This window comes from Aptenodytes forsteri, unplaced genomic scaffold (assembly GCF_000699145.1).
Source record: "Aptenodytes forsteri isolate BGI_AS27 unplaced genomic scaffold, ASM69914v1 Scaffold47, whole genome shotgun sequence".
Classification (NCBI taxonomy): Eukaryota; Metazoa; Chordata; class Aves; order Sphenisciformes; family Spheniscidae; genus Aptenodytes; species Aptenodytes forsteri.
Genome location: NW_008794731.1, coordinates 614,418 through 625,833, shown reverse-complemented (window position 1 = coordinate 625,833; position 11,416 = coordinate 614,418). Strand labels below are relative to the sequence as shown.

General features: G+C 49.3%; 1 protein-coding gene across 1 annotated transcript in view; it reads right to left on the bottom strand.

Moving 5' to 3' along the window:
• MYT1 (myelin transcription factor 1) overlaps nt 1-11,416 on the bottom strand; it is a 34,781-nt gene that overhangs the window by 13,163 nt on the left and 10,202 nt on the right. The window contains exons 7-13 of the mRNA XM_009273936.1: nt 10,746-10,836; nt 9,034-9,147; nt 7,383-7,597; nt 4,571-4,695; nt 3,602-3,871; nt 2,693-2,847; nt 157-219 (exon numbers count right to left, since the gene is read on the bottom strand). Coding sequence (XP_009272211.1) covers nt 157-219; nt 2,693-2,847; nt 3,602-3,871; nt 4,571-4,695; nt 7,383-7,597; nt 9,034-9,147; nt 10,746-10,836 — 1,033 coding nt within the window. The remainder of the gene's footprint in view (nt 1-156; nt 220-2,692; nt 2,848-3,601; nt 3,872-4,570; nt 4,696-7,382; nt 7,598-9,033; nt 9,148-10,745; nt 10,837-11,416) is intronic.

Here is an 11,416-nt window from a genome sequence, read left to right as displayed (position 1 = left end):
GGAAAAAAAGAAAAAGGGCCAGGGTGGGGGGAGGGAAAGGGGCAACAGAAGGTAGGGAGGAAACAGAACCAAACTATCCACATGGTCAAAAAATATACTAAAAGAAAAAAAAATTTGTCTTTAGAGTCCGAACCATGAGAAAAAAGGTCAACCCACCTGCGGTGAGAGGCATAGTTTCCCGTTATGTGTCCACTGCCGTCACAGCCTGGGGTTGGGCAACTGGGCAACAACAACAACGAGTGTAAGTGCTGGAAAGGCAGGAATTCACCCGAGAGCCACGGATCTGCAAAACCAGCTGAGCCCTCCTCGGGGTCTGTCTGCGGGGGGGCTCAGCCCGGCCCCGGTGCCAGACCGCTTACACCGGCTCCTTCCATCGGACCTCGCCATGTGTTTATATGTTTGCATGCAAATAAACCAGCTGTTTCCCTTTCAGCTCCCCTTCCTCCCTTTTTTGTTCCCAAAAGATCACAAGGATCCTGAAAAAAATCTGAAAAAATCGAAAAAATTTGTGGCAAATATGAAGGAAGTGTTCAAAATACTCAGTTGCTTGGTTTGCTCGGTGGCGGTGGAAGACTTCAAGCAGCCTGCTGGGTGGCATGAATGAACAGGCATGAACACCACTGCCTTGCTGCTGCCAATTTGAATGATTTTTGCAATACTGAAGCTCTGGCTGCAGGAATCAGCTTATTCCCTGAAAGCGTCAGATTTCAGCTTTCTGAAATGATGGTTTTTTTCCCAGCCCTTATAGCTGCAAAGAAAAGCTTGAAAACACTCTTCACTCCGGAAGGGGAATAAAATTACCCTCTGACTCTTGTGCCTGGGGGCTCCTAAATTGAGGACAGGCAGAAGCTGCCGCATCCCACCTGCTGCCTTCGCCGGGCTGCGTTTCCCACCCGTCCCTCTCCGCTGCCTCCCCAGAGAACTGCACTTGCGTGGGCGATGGGAAAAGGTGTCATCCCTTCTCGGTCTCCAGGGAATAAAATCCAGTTTGTGCATGAGCAGTGAGGCTCTGGCACGGTCGTGCCCTGCCTGCCCAAGGCCAGGGGGTATGCGAGAGAGCAGGGATGTCCTGGGACACCGCAGGGATGTCCTGGGACAGTTTGGCCTGGCAGGCTGAGTCTTGGGAATGCAGCTATTCCCTGCTCACCCTTGAGTCCTTTTCACAACCACAACACCCACACAAACACAGTGAGCCTTAGAGCCAGCGCTGATATGAAGATGTTCAAGCAGCAGTGACGTATTGCTACGTGGTACGCACTCGTCTGCCAACAGCAGGGCAGTGAGAAGATAGAGGTGAGGAGCACCTTCACAGCGACTGCCATCAGTGCCTGGAGATGGCCCAAGAACCGCACCCAGACACAGAGCATCAAACAGACACAGAGGGCAAGTCTGCTCCCGAGTTAACTACAGCTAATTCATCACGGCCTTTGGGCCAGAAAGGAACAAGGATGCTAAAGGGGGAGAGAAGGCTCAGGGCTGCCCACGACACCATGTATTTATTCCAGGGCTGTTTCCGTTTAGGAAATTTCTCTACCCTCGTAATACAATTATAGCACAGGAGGACTTCAGGGCTCTACCTCAGAAACTGCTATTCACATCGCTGCTGGATTTTAACAAAGCCTTTAGAGCTTGCATAGGGCAGCTGGCCTGTGCTTTGCTCATTTAGGGAAGATGCTGCTGCTGCTCTGCCCCTACAGATCTCCTCCTTGCCTGTCTGCTCCCTCAGCTTCCTGCTTGCGTAGCCAAATAACGAGCTACGTTGTATAAAGTCAGCAAAACGATGCCCGCTGACTCTTCCCTGTTTAACATATGGGAAGGTCAGATGCACAGGAAAGAGGCCCAAGCACAGCAGATCTGCTGGGATGCCTGGGAGGTGAGACCTCCCCATCTCAACCTCCAGTCTGATCCCGACCTGCCATTAGATCAGAGCCAGGTCCAAGCTGCAGCATTTAGGTCAGGCTCTAAACATTGACCATTAGTTTGGAGGATCAGTGTGGATGCAGAGCAATACTCCACCTAATAGAATAGACCTGGGTCTATATTTCCACCCACCCAATGCCATGAATACGCAGATGTGAGTTCAGTTAAGATCTCTCTCCAATGTAAGATGCAATCTTGCTGTAGCCCTAGTTCACATTTTGTGGCCCTGCAGTATCACGGTGATGGGACTCATTGCTCTATGTTAAACAGCCCACAAGTCCTGCCTTCCCAACGAGGCACCTTGCGGTTCAACGCCCCCATGAAGAAGGTACTGAGATCCCTCGGGTGCTCTTGGCTCCACAGCATCACCCAGCGTCCCAAAATAATTCAGGGCAGGAGGTTGGACAGGCTCCATCACTGTGCCAGAAACACACGTGCAGGAAAACACCAGGGAAAACGGGCCCTGCAAGGAGGTTTCTAAGTTCACGTCCGTGAATCCTGAGAGCACCGAGCTCCCCAGAAAGATCCCTTCATCACTGCAGAGTTTCAAGGCCATATGCCTCATTGATCAGCAGTTGTATGAGGATAGGGTCTCTCTTTGAGCTTTCATTTGAACCGCTTAGATGAGATAAGACCAATCACAGTAAGAAAGGGAACTACACTTCTAATTTTTAAAATGTATTTGCTAACAAATTTTGTCTCCTACCAGCCTGGCTGTCCTGCATACATATTTTATACATTTTGGAGGAAGATACAAGAAGGCAGGACTTACGTGAGCAGCTCTTTCTTGATGTCCTTGGAGAGGAATTTAAGCTTGAAGTTGGTTAAAGTAACTTCCCCTGGGTATTTTCGTTCTTCAAAGTTTTCCTCCGACACTTCTTGCTCATCAGCTTCCGAGGAGGCAAAAGAGTGGGCGGCAGGCTCTGACTGCAAGAAAACAGCCAGGAAAAGTGGTTGTAGTGGTGGTCATTGATGCTGAGCCATGGCGGGAAAGGATCCCAGGTTCATCCCAGTTAGTGCAGCATTGCCAACGCTCCTGAGCCCTTTGCAAGCGCCTTGAAGTACCCAAACCAGAGATCAAATAGCCTGCAATTTCCCCTTTTTATAGGAGAAACGGGTAAAACACATCTGTACAGGGATTTACACCTGGCTCTCCCAAGGTCTTGAAGGGATGAAGATCAGTGCAATCCCCCCATACTCATCCTCAGCAGCACCTGCCTCCCCATGGGCAGAGAAGCAGCGTGCTGCTTCCAGGGCCAGGACGCTCACCCCAGCCAGGAGGTAATGGCTGGGCTCCCCCACGGGCAAGGATTAATGTTAAGTGGCGCGCAGGGCCATATCTGCTAATGGCAGATACAAATCATCCCGGGGAATGTCACCAGGAGCACCACTGGTGCAAATGAGCCGAAAGGATTTACAATGAAGAAAGCACTGCAGACCCAGGACAACGCAAGTGGTGGGTTCTTCCTTGGCAAAAGCAACCCAGCAGATCCAAGAGCATCTGCTCCTGCCTGATTGTCCACAGCTGATGTCTGGTAGCACTGACAAAGCTAATAATACTCCTCTGCTATGTTGAAAGGGCAAACTGGGGGTTCTGGAGGAAAATAGGACAACTGTGCAAGCAAACATGGCATTCAATCCCCCATGAGATGTTATTTAAGCATCAAGAGTCACCGCTCACCTCTTCTGGCTCCTCTTCCCGCTGACGGTTTGGTTTAGTGTAGTCAATGGGCCCATCCCATTCATCCTGGCGGGAGGTCTGGCTGGACTGGGGGGAGGTCATGGTGCTGCTCGTGGCACTGGTGCTGTTTTGGCGCTGGGACACATCTGGGGACTTCATGCTGGGACTACTGCTGCAGCTGCTGCTGCTGGGAAAGGTGCTCTCCCGTTTGCGGTGCTTGTTCATACTCAAGTCCAGAGTCCCATTTTCATCCACCTCAATGTCCATGGACTGAAAGGTCGGAAGCATGGCCAACGTTAGCAGCTGCCAGCAATTCCCTACGGGGATCTTGCCCCCCTTTGTCTTCTGCAGTGCAGGGGGCAGATTATTCATGTCCCATCCTCTCCACAGTCAGTTAGAAGGAACTGAATGGAAGGGATGCTCTTTCATAAATATTTTCAGAAACATGCCGTGCAAATGCACTCCTCTACTACCAGCAACGTGGCATTTTGACTCAGTTGCTCGAACACAGGCATCTAGTGCCATTTAAGATGCCCCATGGCATCCAAGACGTCTGCCCAAGGCTGGGGGTGCAACATGGGACTCCTGGAAAACCTGTGTTCCTCTGAAAAATAGCTGGAGGTCAGCCTGGACGCAACCGGGGAATCTCAAATGGCATCAGATACAGACCAGTGAGCAACTGAAATCAGCCCTGAGACTCTGCTTGGGAACGATGCTCGTCTCAGATGGGTAATCTGAACCATGATGCATCTCCATAACACACTAAAAGCCAAGATTACCTCCTCCAAACTGCATCACCCAAAGCAGGGAGTGAAAGGATGATATGTGATGAGTCTCTGCATTCCCTCTATATTTAAAGATTAAAATGAAAGGAAGAGTAAAAAAAGGTATTTCTCCCATCCCAAACTTCCAGTTTTAACCCGTTCTGCTGCGTGGTGGCGCGGTGGTCCCCGGGCACGCTCGGCTCACCTTGCCGGGGGCCTCTTGTTGCTTCGTGCTGAGATTCTCCGGCATTTCCCAGCAGCGGGTGGAGAGGTTGAGGATGGCAGTGGCAGCCATGTGTGCAGCCTCGGCATCGTGGGAGTAGTCGAAGCCTGTGGAGGAAGATGAAGTGCTCTTCACGTAACTGCTGGAGGGGCTGTGGCTGGGGGAAGAGGCCTTTGGAAAAGGTTTGGCTGGAATAAAAAGAGAAGGAACAACACAAGGCTGATGTATAACCAGCACGGGCAGCGGTGAGAGGTTAAGTCAGTCTGACACAGCTAACGTATTAGCACTTCCAGTGGCAACCTGTCGTTATTACCAATCCACAGGCTATTTTGTTGCCTGGGATGTGCAATAGGAGCAGTGCTGGCTGCGGCTTGCGCAATGGTCTCTCGGTGTGAAAACTTAATTCATTAACTGACTCTGCCATCAAGTCCCCAGAACATGAGTGCTTTTCTTCATTAAAGCTACTCCTCGGTGGAAGCAGCTAAAGAGAAAGTTTAGAGAAGCTTCCTGGCTCTTTTTTTGTTGTTCATAACTTATCTGCAGAGCTGACTTACGGGGAGATTTCTTGTAGCATGTTTGAAAACTTACAATTTAAAAAATTACATTAATAGCAAAACCATGGCTATGAAATACGAGCTTCCGATGATCACACCAGTGAAATATGGATTTTCTGACAGATGAGATATCATTTAAATATGCCTGAATAACAGGATTTACTACACAGCCGCACGCGGCCACGACACCGCACTGTTACTCTATGTCACAGCACGCAGCAGTGCAATCCTGGAGAGGCAATTTCTCTTTACACCCTATGAAATGAAAGTGAGTGTTTCCCAGGGTTAACCCACAATAAAACTCGCCCTAATCTTGAACCTGGACCTGTTTAGGAGGGCCCTGACCCACACAGAGTCCCTCTGAAGTCAGTTGTTTCAGTGGGTGCAAACAGGGGATCATCTGATTTTCAACAGTCACAGGATTGTATTCTGAATCAATTAGCAAAATCTTCAAGTTCTTAATTCATTTCACTATGCCCTTTTTGGGGGAAAACATCCCCCCCTTCAGTGGGAGTCTCACCCAGGGAAGACTCATAAGCTTTGGCCCAACGATGGTGAAGCAGCAAGACAACCTTGGTTGATGCGGCTGCAGAGCAAAGCGATTTCATTATTCCCCTTACAAACTCGTAATATAAGACACTATAAAATGCTAATCTTCCCCAGGACTGCTTTCTTCCTCGTTGTGCGTGTATATAATGCATATTGACATTAATGGGAGCTATGCACACACATGCAGGGAAATATAAATCCCTCTGGATGAAGATCTCTTTAAAATAAGTTCTCAGTGAAAGGAACAGATTTCCCTGCTATGATTGGCAATCATATTCATCTTGTCGCTTTGATTAACTCATTGGAGGTTTGCCCAAATGGTTATTCTTGTGTATGGCTGCTTGTTTTCGAGTCCAGTTTAATCCATGTCTTTGCGGCGGGGTGCGGGTATTTGCCAGCCCAACCTGACAATATCCAGGATCGCGAGATGCCAATTTCAATTTCACACCGTAGGCTCAGCAATGCTTTGCCATTTCATAAGTATTTCTACCACTAATAGACTCGCAATCAGCAAATTAGTAAAATAAGTGATGAGAAAAAATAGAAAGGATTATCCTAGTGGGTCTGCTGGAATTATTTTTGTCAGTACAATTACCCTGAAAATTCTTTGCTAATATTGCAAATAACACAATCTATTCAGCAAGAGAATCACTTGTGCTGGGAAACAAATTACTTTTCCATCAGCCCTAACCCAGGATGACAGTGGCAGTTGTGCTCTCTGGCCTCCATCCAATTTCATTGTCTGATCCTTTACAGATTTAGTACTGTAATAAAGGGCGCTTCCATTGTAGTGCAACAACCAGGATGCTTTCAAGTACGAGCACTTTTTAGAGAGCAGCTGCATCAGGATTAAACAGGATTGTGGAAGTGGGATTAGCCAGACAGAAAGCCCTCTTAAGGCTGCTGACTTCTGCAAACCGGGCTCCTAAATCTTTTTTTTTTTCCCCTCAGAAAGATGTCTTCAGGTGCACGTTTGGTGTCAAAGGGAAGGAGGAGGTTTAACATCAGTCTGCGGCAGGCTGGCTCCCCATGCAGCTTCCCTCCTGCTCCTGACAGCCCGGCCCCTGAACGTTTATTTAGCCATTTCATTTTCACCCACACTTTCGTTGCACGGTGTTGTAACCAGTGCAAGGTCCTCGGTAAAGAGCAGAGGTGGGTGGCAACGGTAGGAAAAAGCGGGGAGATAGGAGGTGGGTGATCGATAGGTAGCAGAGCTGGAGAGCAGAGCACAGCAGAGAAGACAAATGGGTGGAGTGGGTCATATATAAGATGGAAGAGAAGAAAACTATAATCCATTTAGCTAGATGAGGAAAGACAGATCAATAGATATGAACTGCAAAGCAGCGAGGACCGACTGAGGACAACTGTGTAACTTATCCCACCTAGAGACATCGCTTAGATTAATGTTCCCACCACTCGATGCAATTCTTCCCAAAGCCGAAGCCAGAGCGCCTCTCCCCCAGGCAAAGCTTTACCGACAGCTATGGGCTCCTCTCTCCACCATGTACATGCCACAGGATGCATCTCAGCCTCCCCCATCCCCATTTCTCCCCTTGCTTCGCAGCAGCAGGAGGGATCAAGCGACTCAGCCCCGAGCCTCCCATCACCCCAAGCCATGATCCCAAGAGCCTCGCGACACGTTGAGAAAGGCAGAAAATGCAAAACCCAGCCCATCCCTGCTCCCAACTTACATTTAAAGGCTTTAGGTGAGGTTTCGCTAGTCTGAATCTTTGGGGCAAGCATGCGTTTGCCAAAAACCTGAGCATCAAAACTTGCATAATCGAAGGTGACCTTGGAGTACTTCTCCAGCTCCTTGGCCAGGTTGGCCCGGGGGGTTGCTGGGACCATGTTGGGCCGGTAGCTTCCGTACTGAGGGATCTCCAGTTGCTTCACAAAGCACATAGGCCTGAGGATGAAACAACGAGCAGCAGTGATTTCTCTTTTCGTCAATGAAACAGTTGTTGGGAGGGGACCGGACGCGATGGGGACGCGTAGCTGCACCTTGTCCCCAGTGGGTTACTGGGGAAGAAGAGGCAGCGACAGCCCTTTTGCTCTCCCTCAGCAAGTCTGCATCTGGTTTGGGTCTCTTAGATTCCTTTTTTATTTTTTCCCCTTCCTTTCCTTTTTTTCTTTTTCTCTTTTTAGGCAAAACACCGAGGCGTCCATCTCATGCAAAACAATATTCTTGCAGGCTGCCGTGGTGTGGCAGCACTTTCCAACAGCAGTAGAAACTTGGGCATCACTCATTTATGGGACCCATGACACAGGATGGCACACGAAGGCCTGAGGACCCCAGTTTAGCTCCACTCCCCACTGCAAAAGCACCAGGGCCTCTCCCCTGCCTGCAGAGTCCCTCTTAAAGACCTGCTTCTGCTGGGCTGCCTATCATGAATCAATTTGTCTTGCATATAAATTGTATATAAATGGCCTATTGTTATTCTCCTTCCCGTGACCTCTTCCCACCCGCGAGTCCTCAGAGTGGAAGCTCCTTGGAGCATGGACTGTCCTCATGATGCACTCAGAGTGCTCTGCGCCCGGCGTGGGCTCCGCTGGAAATAAATAAGTAATCGCCCTAAATGGCCTTTCCAAAGCACCGAGCGCTGGTGCACCAGGGCGCTCAGCGGTCCTGGGGAGCAAATAAATAAATTAATCAGCCCTCGATGCCTTTGTGGGAGTGCTACTCAGGGCTCGTACTGCGGTTTTTATCCTGCACTCATTGCAAAATAACTAACTGTATTACAATCCATCTGTAGCCTCATGAATCACATCGGCTACGGAAGCCCGCATCTATCAGGGACATCCTTAATGTGAGACAGCCCTTTCTCCCAGGAAGACAGAGACGGGCGAAATAACAAAATAAATGTGACTGGTTTGGCAATGATTGGCAGGTTTCTCTCCTCTGAACCGTGTGGGCTAAGGAAGAAAAGCGGGTGGACTTACGTGAAACTGCCATCGAGTGATTTATATGTAGCCTAAATCTCCTCCTCCCCCTCCCTGAGCCCACCCTACTTATAATGCTAATATAATAGCCATCATTCTCTGGCAGTTTGCATTGCAGAGCAATCGGCACAAATGCCTTCTGCTGCACTGGTAAAACCCTTTGGCCTGTAGCCTCAGCGTTAATTGATGCTACAGAAGCAATTCATTGTCCTCAATGCCCTCCCTGGGATCATCAATTAAATATCTCCCCACCTTGGCGAGACCTATGATCATAATAACAGGACTCAGCAGTATCAAGATACAGCCGGAGGGAGCCGTGACGGCTGCTCTTGCGAGCGTGGCATTGCGGGGAGGGCCGGGGCAGCGCGGTTACGCGGCGCTGGGCTTCGCGGTCCCGTTTACCTGAGTATCCGGTCAGAATTGGAGCTGGTCTTTGAAGGATCACCAGACTGGGTTTGTTGCTTTTCGTGCGATTTGGCTAATTTTTCAGCAGCAGCAATGGGGCACCCAGATAAACTGTAGGAGTTTTTTTTAAAAGGAGGAGAGAAAAAGAGAGAAGGAAACCAAGCATGAGGGATGAGCATGAAAATGTTCATTTCAGGGACCCAGAACTGCACTGAGCCCATGAGAAAAGTGTTTGCATTTAAAGGGGTTTTTTTATTATCATTATCCTAGCTTACTTTTAGTCTTGGCAAGCAGCAAAGCAGCCAAACATCAAGTGCCAAATCTCTCCAGGATGAGCCCCGGAGCATCCCCAGGGCCCGGAGGTGGATCAAGGAGGCAGCTCCCCCGGGCTGAGCACAACAGGGCAGAAGGGGATGGGCTGGTTTCTTTGAGTGGTTTTAGCAGTTAAATGGCATTTTTGATTTGTGTTTATTTGGATCTTTTGCAGGGGCCGTTTGAAGGGAGCCTTCTGAGGGGCGCTTGCAGGGAAGCATTTGCACTTCTGATGTGCATGGCTGCCAGCACGCCGGTGCCTGGGGGAGATCGGGGGCTGTAATGGCTTTTGCTCACACACATCCTACGCATAAGCCTGGCTCTGCCTCTTTGGGACAGCTTGGCTCTTACAGCGATTGCTCAGGGAAGGTAAAAACCCCTCACAAGCAGAGCCCGCATGCTCCCAGCCGACCCCAAGCCATCACAGGCACCTTCATCACTGGAGCAGCCAGCACCAAGGGAACCCCAGCCCAGCCCCACGTGAAATTCAGGGCTCCAACCCCGCCGGGTCTCAGCCCAAACCGCTGTGCCCAAAGCTCGCTCCATAACCCACTAACACCAGTGGATCACCTCGATCTCACTGCAATCGCTTGCTGCCTGCAGCAAACCGAGCTTCTCAATTAACCAAGCAGATTTCCCTAATTCTCCTTTAGCAGCTACGGCTACGACGAAGCGTCCGCCAGCTTCCTCCACGGCTGAACGAGTAATGACACAAACTCACCTCGCACCTGCAAACGCATCGACATTTGCAGAGCCGTCACCCTCCGCCAATTAAGCTCAAGTGCAACGAATGGTAAATCATAAATTCATGAGCGCATCCCTGTAGCACAAGCTAGTCTGGCTTTTTGGAAGGTTTCTAGCTTTTAAGCACACCATCCCCTCCGCTTGCAGCCTTCCCGTTTGTAAAAGTGCTCGAGTTTAACTGAAGCCAGAGCATGGGGTATAACTACAGGTCCCAAAGTGCAACCCTGTCCCTTCCTGACCACATCTGGGCTGAGGTCCTACAGCAAAATTCCCAGCTCATCAATAATTTCAGCCTAAATATTGTGGAAATTCCTAGAAATCCTGCTAAGTGCCACACCACCAAACACAAACATCACCCTCCAGTCAGCCTCACCGGGCACCCTCTGCTTCCCTGGTGCCAAACACCTCTGCCATGAACCCCCACCTGCATCTACCCCTCCACAGTCCCACCTGCGAGCCTGGAAGCATCGCTCTGCTCTATTGCCCAGCCAAAAATCACCGCCCCGTCTTGCTTTCTCATATTATTCTTTGTTTTAGGGTCATCCCTACTTCGCCCATTACTCAGTACAAGAGTAAAGCCAAGGCTTTTGGGGATGGTTCCCCTGCTGCCATCCTTGCCCTGGCTGTTACGGAGGAGAAGTCAAAGCTGGTACCTCCTGTGCGTGTTGCGGTTGCTGTTGACGTGACCCTGTCCTGTGCAGCCTGGCGTGGGGCATTTCAACACGTTCTCGTGCATCGCCAAGACTTCAGAGCGAGAAGGGGAAGGAGAGAGGGGAAGGGAAGCAAAAACAACTCGATAAAAATCAGAGAAAAGAAAAAAAAATACGAAATCATCAAGTCTTGTACGCTGGTTTCCTAGAAATCAGGGAACGTGAAATGCTCTAATTAGAATTTGTCTGCGTAGAGAAAAAAAGATCTACAAGGCAGCAGTGCTCAGGTCAGCACTAGATTAGCATCTCTGCACACAGCTTGGGCTTTCTCCTCATTTGCTGATTGCAATCCAGTTTCTCCCATCCAGCCCCTCCTGCCCACCACTGTTTTGGAGCCAGGTCTCCCAATTTCAGGTAGTTTTAAGTGATTGAAGTTGTATCTCTGCTTTTATCCTTAGGACTAGTCTTTGTTTGATTTTTTTTTTAATTTTAATCTTCAGGATTATTCCTTCCTGCAGTGCTGACCTTAAAAGTAAAGAAAATAATTTGATTTGCAGGCTTTTCTAAAGCACACAGCTTGTGTTAGTTATTTATTAATATTTTTTCTGTGAAGATAGCTGTACTTTCTCCTTGTTTCCTGCAGTTCTGTGTTTATGGCAGGTCTGCAACCTTTG